At 47.7% G+C, this 14,896-nt stretch overlaps 7 protein-coding genes across 7 annotated transcripts; 4 read left to right on the forward strand and 3 right to left on the reverse strand.

Annotated features, from left to right (window-relative positions):
* Positions 1 to 104: 104 nt before the first annotated feature.
* Positions 105 to 2,584, reverse strand: N7478_012801 (Elongator subunit ELP2; the record flags this gene model as incomplete). The annotated part of the gene is made up of 2 exons (XM_056929011.1): positions 105 to 2,390; positions 2,456 to 2,584. 2 exons carry the CDS (start codon positions 2,582 to 2,584, stop codon positions 105 to 107), a joined length of 2,415 nt encoding a protein of 804 aa, XP_056772373.1.
* A 307-nt stretch (positions 2,585 to 2,891) lies between these two features.
* N7478_012802 (ubiquitin-related modifier 1) lies at positions 2,892 to 3,357 on the forward strand (the record flags this gene model as incomplete). The annotated part of the gene is made up of 3 exons (XM_056929012.1): positions 2,892 to 2,947; positions 3,008 to 3,172; positions 3,240 to 3,357. 3 exons carry the CDS (start codon positions 2,892 to 2,894, stop codon positions 3,355 to 3,357), a joined length of 339 nt encoding a protein of 112 aa, XP_056772374.1.
* A 220-nt stretch (positions 3,358 to 3,577) lies between these two features.
* Positions 3,578 to 5,128, reverse strand: N7478_012803 (putative MFS glucose transporter; the record flags this gene model as incomplete). The annotated part of the gene is made up of 2 exons (XM_056929013.1): positions 3,578 to 4,954; positions 5,030 to 5,128. 2 exons carry the CDS (start codon positions 5,126 to 5,128, stop codon positions 3,578 to 3,580), a joined length of 1,476 nt encoding a protein of 491 aa, XP_056772375.1.
* A 1,616-nt stretch (positions 5,129 to 6,744) lies between these two features.
* Positions 6,745 to 7,738, forward strand: N7478_012804 (CFEM domain-containing protein; the record flags this gene model as incomplete). The annotated part of the gene is made up of 4 exons (XM_056929014.1): positions 6,745 to 6,828; positions 6,901 to 7,078; positions 7,141 to 7,376; positions 7,433 to 7,738. The coding sequence occupies 4 exons, from the start codon at positions 6,745 to 6,747 to the stop codon at positions 7,736 to 7,738; spliced, it is 804 nt and encodes a 267-aa protein (XP_056772376.1).
* Positions 7,739 to 8,129: 391 nt separating this feature from the next.
* On the reverse strand, positions 8,130 to 9,923 carry N7478_012805 (xylulokinase; the record flags this gene model as incomplete). The annotated part of the gene is made up of 2 exons (XM_056929015.1): positions 8,130 to 9,365; positions 9,423 to 9,923. 2 exons carry the CDS (start codon positions 9,921 to 9,923, stop codon positions 8,130 to 8,132), a joined length of 1,737 nt encoding a protein of 578 aa, XP_056772377.1.
* Positions 9,924 to 10,906: 983 nt separating this feature from the next.
* N7478_012806 (trehalose-6-phosphate synthase) lies at positions 10,907 to 12,586 on the forward strand (the record flags this gene model as incomplete). Its single annotated transcript, XM_056929016.1, has 5 exons — positions 10,907 to 11,195; positions 11,259 to 11,628; positions 11,686 to 12,038; positions 12,113 to 12,455; positions 12,511 to 12,586. The coding sequence occupies 5 exons, from the start codon at positions 10,907 to 10,909 to the stop codon at positions 12,584 to 12,586; spliced, it is 1,431 nt and encodes a 476-aa protein (XP_056772378.1).
* An 805-nt stretch (positions 12,587 to 13,391) lies between these two features.
* On the forward strand, positions 13,392 to 14,636 carry N7478_012807 (fatty acyl-CoA reductase; the record flags this gene model as incomplete). The annotated part of the gene is made up of 1 exon (XM_056929017.1): positions 13,392 to 14,636. The coding sequence occupies one exon, from the start codon at positions 13,392 to 13,394 to the stop codon at positions 14,634 to 14,636; it is 1,245 nt and encodes a 414-aa protein (XP_056772379.1).
* Positions 14,637 to 14,896: the final 260 nt, after the last annotated feature.

The following is a 14,896-nucleotide window of genomic DNA, read 5'->3' on the forward strand; positions in this document are numbered from 1 at the left end:
TGATGTTATCTCCTATACTGTGCTTCATGAACTTTTCAATATGTAAAATAAGAACCATATCCCTTTCAGCCAGAATTATTGCATGACGCCTTCCATAGAATAGCTCATGTTACAATGTTCGAGATAGCATATATCCTGGTAGAGTTATCTTCACTGGCCACTGCAAGGTCGAACAAAGCATCCTCATCTGTCGTGGAAGTAGACACAGGTCGCCATGACAATTGTGTGATTGCCCTGGAGGGAGCCATAGTCGGATCAATGGTGACAAGTAGTTGCGCTTCGAGGGTGTCGGCGGTGATTCGGTGGATGGAGATAGCACCACTATCCTCTCCCGCTGCAAGGATGAATGAATTTTTGTAAGGAACAGACAAGAAGGCTATCGCTGAAACAGCTGATGTCAAAGAAATGGTGGTCTTGCAAACGAAAGAATTGTCATCCCTTTGCCAAATTTTGACAGATTTGTCACGCCCAGCTGTTGCAAAGACGTCGTCTGTGATTTTTGGTGCCCAGGCAGCTCCCAGGATCATTCGAGAGTGGCCCTTGGGGTTTATCATATACTTGGTGAAAATGGTGGGATCTTCCTTGCTTCGAGAGAAGACGGCCCACTGTCGATCTCTTCCCACACTAAGAAGATATTGGTCGTCGTCGGAAAATGAGAGATCGGTGATGGTCAAAGAGTGCGCTGGTAGAGAAGGCTTAATCTCATGCCAATCCGAAGTGTCGTAGAGTCGGATTACTGCATGATCAACAGAGCTAGCTTTGCAAGCCGTGGCAATGAGTTTACGATCATGACTGACAGCAACTGCCGAAATTTCATATCCATGGCCGTAGAGCTTCTCGTGCTCTGGCCATAATGTGTATCGGGCTAACTGGTCTTCTAGCGGCGGCGAGTCTGTGCTGAGTGAAACGACAGGAGCAGAAGCTGGAGCCCCAGACTCGTCCTCATCATCCTCGACTGGCGCCTCATCTCCTTGCGCTTTGTTGGATAGGCCTAAAACGGGAATTTCGGCTGTATCTGGAAGCTCACCCTCGATGGTTTGTTGAGATCCAGTCAATTTACAAAGTAGATCTGCGATCTGCTTGGGCTCGTTAAATACTCTCAGAAGCTTTTCATCTGCACCAGATACAAACTGCAAAGGACCAATAGTATCGATGCAATTGAGATCGTATCCATGAATCTGGGGGCGAGAGAACTCATGCCAAGATCGCTTGTTCTCCCTCAGCCACTCAGCATGGAGACGAGTAGTTTGATCAGCACTAGTTGAGAGGAGATATCCACCACTTGGTTCCCACTGTACACCATTGGCAGACCGCACATGGCCGGAAATGCCGAACTTTTGTACCCAAACATCTGCTTCGGCATCAAGCTGCCACATCCGCCAACTACCCGTGCGACCCAAGCTGACCACGGTTTTACCATCTGGCGACCAGAGCCCAATCCAGAAACCGCCAGCACTTCCAGTAGCAGTGGTTGATCCCTTTTGTACACTGATTTCTCCCATTCTCTCTATCGACATCCAGACTCCCGACACAGGGTCTTGCTCCCAGATAGTGACAGTGTTATCAGCCGATGCCGACAGAAGCTGGGGTCGGTTTGGATCCGGGTTCCAGGCCGTAGTATAAATCCAATCCTCGTTGCCAAAGAGAAGAGCCTCAAAGGTAATGGAGTATTCCTGGTCTGCCGCCTTGAATTGATGAGTTTTGTTCGACAGCGTAGGCTCCATACCACCTAACAAGGGATCCGCGTCGTCTATAGGCGCGGGAACACTTGCTTCACCTTGCCGCAACCTCCAAAGACGGATATATCTATCTTGACTGGCTGATGCAAGCAATATATCATCGGTGTTATTGTTCTTATTCTGCGTGAATGACAGAGACCTGACCCATGCCTCGTGGCCTGCGAGAGTGGCACATCTGTGGAAACTAGGCTCGCCATGGGAATCCTCTGCAGAATAAATGTGGATCTTTGTCGTAGTGCCTGCGACGGCTAACACTAACGGGCAAGTGTTACCTTCTAGAGCTTGCAGAGACAAAGAAAGCGGGAAGAATCGAGGACTCATAGTCAAAGTATCAACCAAACTGCCCGTGATGCCACCCTCTGTGCTAATTCGCCAAATTCGAACGGTCCCATCGGCGGCCCCAGAAGCGATAATGTTGGTCCCATCGGCGACAGCTACGGCATTGATAGACCCAGTATGGCCCTCAAGGACAGCAGCTTGAGTGTAATTGTTCGGTTCGGTGGGATGTTGTTGCCAGACTCTGATTGTTCGATCGACGGACCCGGTAACGAGCAGTTTCGCGGATGTGGAAGGGCATGTGAAAAACTTGACAGCGCTGACTTTATCTGAGTGTCCTACAAGAAGTGCATGCACGCCCCGGTGGGTTTTATCCTTTGAAATTGGTTAGTAATCTATATGAGGTAGACAAGTGCGTTGGGCTATGACGAGAGACCTACCAGAGGATCCCACAAGGCGACATTGTTATCCGCTCCGAAGGCAAGTATGCCCGATTGAACATCCCAATCAGCGGCTTGTGGATGTCGGTTTCCACCGACGCTGATATATTTGGAAGATACCGAGGCCATAGCTAAGAAGCAATTGGGCGACCGTGGGAGTGAGGAGGGCGTGAGTGTAGACACTGGCGGGGAAAAAAGAGCTGTCGCAAAAGTCATTAACGATACCCACAGAAATTGTGGGCTTATCGATAGGACGATAAGCCGATAAGCGCGAACCACCTTTTCAACCCACCATCATCTTCATTTCTCGCGCGCTCTGATCGGGTTTGTTTCTTGAAATAATCCCGACGTCGAGGATCCTAAGCTTCATGAGTATATAACAACAACGTTTCATTTATCCTGATATAACCTGTCATCTTCACTCGCCACATAAACAATGTCGGACAGCGCAACTGGAGGGGTTGCGCCTATCGCCATCACAGTCGAGTTCACGTACATTTTTCTCGAGTTTCTACCCCTATCGTTCGTCTAGAAGCTGATGCTCTGCTACAGTGGTGGACTCGAAATCTTATTTGATAATAAGCGCAAATACGCTATTAACTTACCCGGTCAATTGGAGGATGGAAGCCAACCAAACATCTCCTACCTGGTTCAATATCTCGTCGAGAATTTGATGAAGGACCAAAGGAAAGAGTTATTTGTAATGGAAGATAATGTGTATGTGATATCTGTCAATCAGGCCGTTATTTATGAGATCAAAGCCGTAAGCTAATGGTTTAAATAGCCGACCAGGTATTCTCGTCCTAATCAACGACGCTGATTGGGAACTGGAAGGTGAAGAGAAGTATGAACTGCAGCCAAGAGATAATATTGTGTTTGTTTCAACATTACATGGCGGGTAGAAAATGAATTATTCAGTTTAAAACTCTCATACACTGGGCTCAATATCCACCCTCTTTTCTCTAGCGCCGGACCAGAGAGAGGCATTCAGAAATAGAATACATACCCAAGATGCCACAGCTTTTTCTGCTGGTACTCGCTGGCTCAAAGTTTACCGCAATACCTTAGACCCATTGACCATATGTTGATATGACTGAGACTTTCAAATTCAAATTCTAAACTCTAGTCTTGTCGACGCTCCAACCGACCCCAGACTTCATCTACGCTAGATTTCCCTTTAGTCTCGGGAAGAACCTGGTAAATTACAAGTCCCGAAATGGCCGCAATGACTGCAAATATCCAGTAGACTTTACCTTGGCCGCCCAATGCATCATTGACCATGGGGAAAAACTGCGCAACCACAAAGGTTGCCATCCAGTTGATCGCCTGGCCCCAACTTTGAGTTGCTCCAACGGCCTCTGGCCCAGCCAGCTCTGATGGCAAGATGAAAGGAACCGGTCCTAAGCCCAAGGCAAAACTTGCTACAAAAAGCAAACAGGCCATTGCAGAGACAATCTTCTGGTTCAGGGCAAATCCGAGCGCTAGAAGGACAGAACTGCAGCCTATCCCACTGATGCTAAGCAGGAGGCAGGTCCTACGACCAATACGATCGGGCAAAGGCATGCACACGACCGTAGCAACGAGGTTTATCACGGAAGTCATAATGGTAAGCAGTGCAGCTCCTGTGGGTAAGATGCTCTGTAGCAAAGAGACGCTGTACATAATGAGACTGTTGATACCTGTGAATTGTTGAGCGAGCATGCATGCAACAACAGCGATAATGGCAGGTCGATAGTATGGATCCTGCACAGCTTGAAGCATAGTGATCGACTCTTGCTTGGATGTCTGGTTTTCATCATTTGATGAGGGTAGAAGAGACTCTTCTTCGCCGGAAATTGGAGTGGTGATGGAATCACTCCATGTCTCGATTTCGGCATCAATGTCAGCATTCGAACCGCGAATGCGCTTCAAAACGTGACGGGCCTGACTTCTCTGATGGTTCTTGACAAGCCAGATCGGACTTTCAGGCACCATAAAGAGTCCTGCAAGCCCCAGAACTGCTACAATACTAGCTGCAGCGAGGATGAGCCGCCACATGCTATCGTGACTCCAGAAGTATCCCAAGACCTGGGAAACCAGAATCCCAACATTCACCATCACCTGAGTGCATACCCCAAATAGGCCTCGTGAGTGCAGCGGTGCAACCTCAGATATGTAAATCGGGCCCACCACGACAACCGCACCAGACCCGACTCCGGACAAAAGCCGACCGAACGCGAGTAGTGGAATCCCCGGGGCTAGAGATTCTGCTAAGGGCCCTGCAATAAGGAATAGCGATGCAACGCGCAATGCAAGCCGTCGCCCAGACTTGCTCGAGAATGGACCTGCGAGCAGGGATCCAATAAAGCCGCCGAGAGTGTAGATTGACGAGACCAGACCGAACTGGGATGAATTCATGGAAATGCATTGCGGGAGGTGCGGGAGAGCGTTGGTGCCGGCATTGGTACCAATTCTCTTTTTCTCACATGTTATCACTGCTTGAGGGGCGTTGAGCTCGGCCTATATTGTAGGGAAATCAAAGAAGGTCTTGTTAGATTGAGGATCACAGAACCGAACAGGAGGATAAATGCGTACTAGGTGATAACCAAATTGGAAGGGACCTAGGGTCGCGACCAGGACAAGAAAGACTAAGTATGGAGTAATACCCAACTTATTCGGTTGGCCAGAAGTCATATTGCGGACGGACACGATGGGTGGTCCACGGTGTTGACGTAGTTGGGGAGTTGGAGGAGAACAAGGAGGTCCCCACTTCAAGGGGGCCATTAGTGTCCAAGTGGGGAACTGAACCAATTCCCGTTACAGCTGGATACTACATCCATAGTACATATCGGGTATTATTGTGCCGGAAAACTTATCTAGCATCCAAGAAGTATCCAAGATTCCAAAATTTATCATTTTTATGTAATTGAAGATTAGGGATTAAAGTCAATGGAAATGAGGGTTAATGGTACATCCACGGCTTGCACTGTACAGCAATTGATACATACATCATGATCATACCAGTTGGCACAACATTTGAAAATTTGAAAGATTGATCTCAAGCCACAACGAGGTTGAAGCACAAGCTTCTGTCTACATGATACATATTACCTACAGCTTCCCGAAGTCTTCCAAGGTTCATGCACATGCAGTGCATAATGTTTATTATTGTCCGAAAAAGGTGATTACCGACTTCATACTCCGTATAGCTGAACACGAACCTTGGAACCTGTTCAACTCCTAGTAGCTAACCTTGTAGTCCGCAGTGGCGGTGACCCCGACAGAATTCAATAGTGCGATCGGATATCAGTCAACTTAACTCAGCTTCCAGGATTCGGCTTGATTCGGTGTGGGACTGTCGATCGTCTCCGCCAGGCTGGCAATTTTCAAATCAATATTTTGTCTATCATTTTCCTGGCTGGGTACATGCGCAGTGCCGTGGTTACATCCCTGGCATATTATCTCCTAAACAATGCTTTGAAAAAAGGTGGGAAACATAGGGATTTACCCAATGTTGAGTGGTCTCCGTGTTTGAGATAAAGAGAGAGAGAAAAAAAAATGAAAACAAAACAAAAATCTGAAGGGGAAAAAGACCAGTCAACGAGTCTCGGGCAAAGTCCATAACTCCGGGATTTGATAGGTACACGGCAATCTCCAGCGTTGAGTTGTCTTCCCCATTAAAAAAAACCCTTCGAACTCAAATCTCAACCCTGCTGCACTCCTGCTGGACAAAGGGGTGTTTGGTACGGGGGATGATTCAATAAGTCCACTAGGTAAATTTGACAGGCCTATGGGATCAATCTCAGTGGAGAGAAGCTAGGGCGCCAATCATTTCCGCCGACGATCAATCCCTTATCGAGATCCAGATCGTAACCTTGTGCCCTGGCTTGGGAGAACAGGATCTTCAGACCCTGGACGTCCACGGAGAAGACTACGGAGAAGGACTCGATGACTTCATGCCCCAACCACGTTGCCTAGCATGAAAGGCAGCCAAACTCAAGCAATCTTGAATTGTGGATTATGGTTTATGGATTGGCTTTGGCTGATCTCTGAGCTACCAAACAGCTTCCAAACTTGGAATTATTGGCCAGTAGTTTCTTTTTCGGCTCCACGATACGATTCATTCGATAGGTAGTGTTCCCACTTGGGATTCAACCAACTAATTTCAAAGTCTCAGCTGGATCAACCTGTGGTCGCCCCTTTCTTTATAAGAAGTCCCTGCGCCGCCAGTCTTGGTACGATTGTTTACCACCTTACACATCCCATTCTTACCCCAGACAACACATTCATACCCTCCCTCTCTACACACCATGAAGTCATTCTCCATTGCCTTGAGCATGCTGGCCGCGGCCAGCATGGCCTCCGCCGCCGGTGTCTCTGCTTCAGACTGCGCTGTAAGTTTTTCTTTTTTCCAATACCATTGAGCCATGGCGTATGTATTAGGTACTAACGAGATGTGGTATTAGCAAATGTGTGTCAGCAATATGAAGGCCAAGGCTTCCGAGCTTGGATGTTCTGCCAACGACATGGCTTGCCTGTGCAAGAGCGAGGACTTCTCGAACGGCATTCGCGACTGCACCACGGAGGCCTGCCCCAGTGACAACGCTCAACAAGTCCTTTCTGAGGCTCTCAAGTCATGCCCTAGTACGTACCCACATAGCACCTTCCGACAAAACAAAGACTGAATACTAATCATATACATGCAGGCGGCTCTGGCTCTGATTCCTCGTCCACTGCCTCTGGCTCAGGCTCCGACTCCAGCTCCACTTCTGATTCTGGATCTGGATCTCAAACTTCCACCGGCTCTGCTAGCGGATCAACAGACTCCATGATGACCGGTACCTCAAGCTCAACCGGTGGCTCCAACACCAACTCCGGCACGTCAATGACAAAGACTGGCTCCAACACCAGCGGCATGGGTAACATGAGCGGCAGCGGAAGTGTAAGATCTCTCAGCTCTTCTACCTCAATTTGATCACTACTAATAACTCCTTCTAGATGACTGCCACAGCCACTGGTTCCATGGGCACCGGTGCCTCAACCCTCATTACCACCACCATTTCTGGCATGGCTACCACAGAGACCCTGGGAGGTGACTCTGCTACTTCAACCGGCTCTGGCTCTGGCTCTGGATCCGACTCTTCTAGCTCTGGCTCCGACTCTGGATCTGGATCTTCCACCACCGATGGCTCTGGATCTAACTCCGCTGCGCCCTCTACTAGCACTGCTGGTGCTCACCCTATGGCCACTGTTGGCAGCGGTGCTTTCGGTGCTCTCGGTCTGGCTGCTATGCTCGTTCTGTAAGAATGTGTCGTCGCCGATTACATGGATGTATAGGTGTACGAGTGCGATGGGGATATGGAAAGGACGTGAGCATCGTGTTTCCATGATGTCTATATAATGATGCCAAGTTCAACGTCGACGGGCGCTGCTATGTACTTTTCTTAGTGATAACTTAATTTAAATCTGATGCTCTCCTTTAATGGTGATAATTTTGTGGATCCAAAACCAATTGAAGGAGGCGCACTAAAAGTAAATCATCTCTCAAGACAAGTCACTCATGCCATATACTCTATACCGAGATTGATTTAAGAAAAGGGTGAGAACTATGCGCGTATAGATGAAGAACTTCGCTTGTGTATCTTTTTCGAGGTTCCTTCCCTCTATGTCCATTATTTTCAAATTCGGTAGACTTCTATTTTCCCTCGCCATGCACCCGACGCACAATCTGATCTTCCATTTGTGCAAATCCTTCGACGGCCTCACCATACTTCTCAAACAATCCTGGCTGATATCCATCCGCAATCTTCTCAATAAACTCGTCTTCATTCCATCGCTGCCCAACCAGGTTCTCGAAAGTCTGACCCGGTTGTCGCTCCATACCCCAAACAGCCTTATAAGCAGCTCCCAAAGCACAGGCATTATCACCAATATCAAGCTTATACACGCCTTCGACGCCTCCAAGGATTTCTCCAGCAATCTTAGCAATAGCCTTGTTCTTGGATCCACCGCCAACAAGATATACTCGGCGTGGCTGGGCAGGGAGTCCTTCACCACTTCCATCTTCAGTACTCTGAGTCAAGTCTTTTGATCTAAGACGCAAAGAGAGCATCTGACTTTCAACAATAGCCCTCGCCTCATCTCGAGGCACAGTCCATCCTTCCGTGGTTTCCGTCAAGGTTTTTGTTTTGGAATCGTAGGCGAATCGCCACTGTCCAGAATGAATATTGGGCACAATTTCAGGTCTAGGAAAGAAAAGTCCCATTTTCATCGGATCGGCAGCATTCGATTGGCCTAATGAAGGGGTACTCAAGGCGATCTCGTCGAAGAAAGCCCATGGTTGATCGGGGGTATCTTTCAGGCTATCATTAATCGCATCGCGAACATATTCACGCGCAAGACCACCATTCTTATAACAGAGCATGAACATGTATAGCCCGGCGGTGGTGGGGTGGTTGAAGAAGTGGGTAGCTGGGTCTGGCTTGTAATTTGGCGTGGACATTAAGAAGGTGGTCGATGTTCCTAGAGACACCATGGCGTCTGAAGGACGGAGTGGCAATGCCAGAATAGTCGCTGGGTTGTCACCAGTCGCTGGGATCACTGTACAGTTGGAACTGAACCCGTAGCGTTTGGTGAAATATGGGTGGACGGAGCCTAAATGGAGACCACCATCCTCGGGCACATCACCCAGTTTTTGTTTTAAATCTTCGAGGCCAAATTTCCCAGCGCAGAGCTCGAGGAGGCGATCATCGAAGACTCCCTTTTGAATGTTCCATAGGTTCATACCGCATACATCCGAGATATCAAAGGGGGCGATACGGCCCAGGAAGAGCGAGGCAAGGAAGGATGAGACGAGGGAGACGCGGGCTGTCTTTTTGTATACTTCGGGGTATTTTCGTGTGAATCGAAGAATCTGAGGACCTGTGAATCGCTTGAAGAGATGTCAATCAATGATCCATTGTGGAAAGGTGAAGGTTCATGTTCTTACATGGTGCGCTTTGCTTCCTGTGACCAGTGCGAGCTCTTCGGGGCTTCCAAGAACAGCGTCAAATTCATCGCACTCCTTCTGCGTACTCGAGTCTTGCCAATTGGGGCTGTATGGATGGGAGAACGCAGACTGGAGCTGATCCTCCAATGATCTCCCCGCATCAAGTTGATGAAGGAGAGACTCTGCCTCCTGCGCCCAATAAACACTACCGTGTTGTTGGCCCGCTGCACTGATTCCCTTTACTCGACTGAAATCCAGCCCTTGTTGGCGCAGGCTTTCTAGCACCGTATCCAGGGCCTGCAACCACAATGCGACGGGCGCGAATACTTCATGTTCCGCTTCATTTGTGAGAACGCCTTTCTTGATCGGAAAGCCTTTGGAATCGGCATCGAAGTCGAATTTGGCGAGATACACAACTTTCAAGTCTGAGTTGACGACTATACCTTTGAGCTGTTGGGTGGATAGGTCAAACCCGATGTATAGGGGAGTTTGCGGCGCCATTGGGAGACACTTGGGGAGCAACACGGACGCCGTGACTCTAATTGAAACCAGGAATGATAGTAGTCCAAGTAAAATGTAGCAGATAAGAAAAAATAAAATTCTTCTTGGGGGGGATACTTTTTCTTCTCCAAGAGAGGGGGATCTTTAATTTATCCAGAGCAAGTGAAGCGCGAACATGGAAAGTAAGCTACGAAGTGCTTGGCGGGGCAGATCCGGGGGACATGAGTCCGTGATGATGTCAGATCACTTGTTTGGATTCTCTTTACTACAAGTTAATACAAGTTACTACACAACTGGATATATTGTATGAATCAATTCTTATCAACAGAAGAATCATTGAAAACCCCGCACAGAGGATAAACCCGATGAATTCGTCTACTTTCCCCTGTTATCTCCCGCGATTTGTGCCGGTTAAATATGAACCTTGCGGGATTCCCTCGGTTGAATTCATTGCCCCACCAGATGCTAAATTCGTCCCGGGTATTACTTCATCGTCGCGTTCTAGACTGTCACGAATATTCGAAATCCCAACACCCGTTATAGCCAATTTCGGAACCCGAGATGGATTTAGGATCCAAGACTCAATACTCAAAAACCCCAAGATCCAAGCTTAAACGTATGACAGCGACCAGGCCACATTCTCGGAGCTTCATCTCTCTCGAACACCAGGGAAATTGACCTAAGAGACTAGAGCCCGTAAGACGAACCTTACTAACCCCTAACCCCGAGCGGAATTATATAACGCGCCATTGTACACCCTCAGAGCCAGACTAGGGCCTGGAGCCCCGGGGTTCATACTGACGTAGATTCGCCATACTTGAGGCAAGAGGCGACGGATAGGTACCCCTCGAGATCATTTGGTATATATAGTCGCGTCAAATTCTACTATGCAAGGATGTTTCCGAGCAGCTAGCATAATCCATGCTGTGTGGAATTTCCTGCTTTGAACGGTCGTATCTGTCTAATGGCCTATTGCATCCGACATGTCAACTGACGGCGCGAAGCGTAATTTGATTATTGTGTCCAACCGACTGCCCGTGTCCGTGAAGAAAGTAGATGACACCTATGAGTCTTGTATTTCAAGCGGAGGACTGGTCACGGCACTGTCAGGATTGACCAAATCGACCCAATTTCGATGGTTTGGCTGGCCAGGCATTGAAGTGAAGGATACCGAAGACAGACAAAAAGTGTGCCAGAGTTTGGGAGAACACAATGCCTATCCGATTTTTCTGGACAGCACTTTGGCCCATGAACACTACAATGGATTCTCTAGTAAGTATACCCTATACCTATGTAATCAGCAACGAAGTTCATCGGATTGATTGTGGCCTCTAGACCGGATCCTATGGCCTATTCTTCACTATCAATCGGGGGTACAGTTCGACGACGGGCCATGGCAGGCATATAAACGGGTGAATGAACTATTTGCAGACGAAATTGTCGAATCTGCTGAGAATGGGACCTTAATATGGGTTCATGATTATCATCTGATGCTTCTACCGGAGCTTCTGCGATCACGACTTCAACAGCAAGGCAAGTCTTGCGCAATCGGGTTTTCACTACACACCCCATTTCCAGCCGGGGACTTTTGGAGAAATTTGCCCGTACGAAAACATCTCATCGAAGGGTTACTGGCTAGTGATTTACTTGGGTTCCACACAGACGAGTACAAACAAAACTTCATCGACACATGTGCAACTTTATTGTGAGGGTGATTTCCAATCTCATATTGATAATAAGATTAACAGCTAACAAAGTACAGGGGTGCTCGTACTGAAATACCCAATCAGATACAGTATAAGAACCGGTTGGTCTGTATTGGCAAGTTTATTGTTGGTATCGACCCCAACAAATTCACCGACACACTGCAGAATCCAGAGGTTAAATCGCGCATTCAAAGCCTCGAGGAAAAATACAAGGGTGTGACGATTATAGTTGGTGTGGATCGATTGGATTACATCAAGGGTTTAACGCAGAAACTCAAAGGCTTTGATGCTTTTTTGGATGATCACCCAGAACTACGAAACAAAGTGGTTCTTATCCAAATCGCAGTTCCTAGCCGTGAAGATGTCAAAGAATACCAGGAGCTGGAAACTGAGCTGAGTACCTTAGCGGGTAAAATAAATGGAAAGCATTGTTCGAGACCCTTATTCTCCCGAGTTTACTCCTTCGATACTAACCGATACAAGCCACCCCCGAGGGTACACCATTGCTGTACATGCACCGGTCGGTTCCTTTTACGGAGCTAGCTGCCTTGTATTCTATCGCAGATGCATGTCTATTGACCTCTACTCGAGACGGGATGAACCTAGTTTCTTTCGAATATGTTGCCTGTCAGGAAAAGCGCCACGGGGTTCTCGTGCTGTCCGAGTTTGCTGGAGCAGCTTCCTATATGCGGGAAGGCAGCATATGCTTCCACCCTGCGAATAAAACCGAGATGTCCGAAGCCATATACAACGCTCTTCATTTAGATGATACAGAGCGCAAGAGGAAGTATGAGCTTCTTCGAGACTTTGTCCATAAGTATACGAGGTAAAGGTCGAATTTCCTGAAGCAAGAAGTTTTGACACTAATCTATTCTGCTTAGTGCTCAATGGGGCCAGACATTCATTGAAAAGTTGAACTCGAGAGCAGGGGATGGGGCAAGCAAGAGCTGCTCGTAGAGTATTCGGATAGAACCGCAAACTAGTGTCACAATACAGGAAAATCAATCGATTACGGGGGATGGCTTATCTTCAAACTAATTCGATTGAAATTTCTCGTCATGATGACGATTTTGGTTGCTTGCTCTTCGTCTTTCCAGTTTACATATGGGTTGTATAACATTGCACTCCGAACCGAGGTAGAAGCATAGTCCGAACACCACCATATAGGCAGCTGTAGGTACCTGGGTAGTGCCATGTAACCTGAGCATGTCTCGTCTCAGCTTGCTAAGTTCAACCTCCCAGGCACGTTCACGTTCCTGCATATATTCACATGCTCACATGTGTAGACACGAGGTCTTTTCAGCAATTAAAGCCTCGCGCGACGCAGTAGTACCCGGCAGCTTGGAATACCTAGTCATCTATATACACAAAAAGTTGCATAATGAGGCCTAAAGCGCTCATATATTAGTCAATTCGACAGGTATTAGGCCACTGAGATATTGAAGTTTAGGTTCACGGCTTCTTCGTGGCATTTTTCTTTAGATAGAACTAAGATTTGGGAAGGCTGAGGAGTTGACATAGCCGTACAGCGAGCATATCACGTCTAGAGTTTCGAGCGCAGAGTAGGTAACACAAGCATCATGAGCTAACCTATCATAATCATACCGAAATAAATAGATTCATGTCTAGGAGGTTAAAGATTTGATTGAGGATGAATGTCTGGGGTATAACTACAATAAAGGATATCATCATCTGAGACCTCGATCGAGTTCAGTCTAGCAAAATTTGAGTCTTCAAGTGTATTCACGCCAGATCTTTTCTAATGTCGTCGCTTAATACGCAAACTTCATTACACGCCGACGAAATTCTTCGAGGAGGCTATAAGAAAATCATCCAAGGCCATACCGTTTTCCTGACCGGCAGCACAGGTTCATTGGGAGGATGTCTGCTGTTCAAATTAGCGCTCCAACTTCCCACACGCAAAATTTATGCATTTATCCGCGGAAGCCAAGAGCAAGCAATCAATAAATGGAGAAAGGCAATGCCAGACCATGTTCAAGCCATTCTTTTATCAAAGAAAGTCGAATTTGTCACTGGGGACATTAGATCACCCAACTTTGGCATACAACCCGCTATCCTCCAAGAACTCTCAGAACAAGTCACAATGATCATTCACACTGCCGCGAAAATAACCCTCGACGCAAGCCTCCAAGATGCATTTGAGAACAACTGCCTTCCAGCCCTGGAATTAGCTCGTATAGCCTCCCGTTTCCCGCGTCTAAAGCTCCTCGTCCAGGTATCAACAGCCTACGTCAATAGTTTCCTCCCCGATGGCCCCGTTTTAGAAAAGCCCTATACACTCTCAAACGAGGATCCCGAAGAAGAACTAGCCTCAATCCTCAAGTTCAACAAATCGCCCTACGCAACGCAGTTTTCATCCAGCTACGCTCAAGCAAAGTCCCTCATGGAGCGAATCCTCATCCAACGATTCCCCACACTTCCAATCTTACTTCTTCGTCCCACAATATTTGGCCAGGCCCTCCGAGACCCATACCCGCTATACGGGTTGGAAAACTCCACGCCACTGAATAAATTCTTCCAATATTTTATGGAAGACCGTGGGGGCTCACAGGTCTGGCACGCTGCAGAAGGACATCGCACGGGAGCAAACATCATTGATGAAATCCCGGTTGACTTCGTAGCTAATGCATGTCTTTTACATGCCGCAGCACGTACGACGGGGATAGTCCAGATAGGATCTGAGTTATACGAGCCATTTACATTTGATCAGTATCTGGAAATCGTACATAGTAATGCGCCGCCTGTTATTCGGAAGGAGCTTCCGCGGGTCGTCTTTACAGAAGATAGGGAGGAGCCGCAGTGCTTTTTGGCAGAGTTGGTGCGGGTTGCGTCGAGGAATTGGCTTTTTGATTGTGGGCGGTCTTACTGGCTTAAGCAGGTTGGGGGGCCGTTGAGTATACGGGCTTGCAAGTTCCAGGTGGATGGGTTGAATAAGAGAAGGATTCATCAAATTTATACCTACGGTGCGGAGAAGGCTCGTATGTGATTCAGACAGCCTTGGAGATGCATGAATATTACTTCAATTTTGGATCGAGCCTGTCTAATGGCTTGTTAGATGCAGTCTCGCACGCCTAGAAAGTGTTACCTACTGTAGTGGGGAAAACCTCCCCTATCAGGAATGACCCTATGGTCGCGGAGCTATTATCCCTTTTTGTTTCTTCCGGTTATATATGATATCGCGTTGCGATTAGTTCTACAGCATACACACTTCTTACACTCCTTTGATCGCGTTCTGCGATTCTGATT

This window comes from Penicillium angulare (assembly GCF_028827245.1).
Source record: "Penicillium angulare strain IBT 27051 chromosome Unknown utg000012l_segment0_segment0, whole genome shotgun sequence".
Lineage (NCBI taxonomy): Eukaryota > Fungi > Ascomycota > Eurotiomycetes > Eurotiales > Aspergillaceae > Penicillium > Penicillium angulare.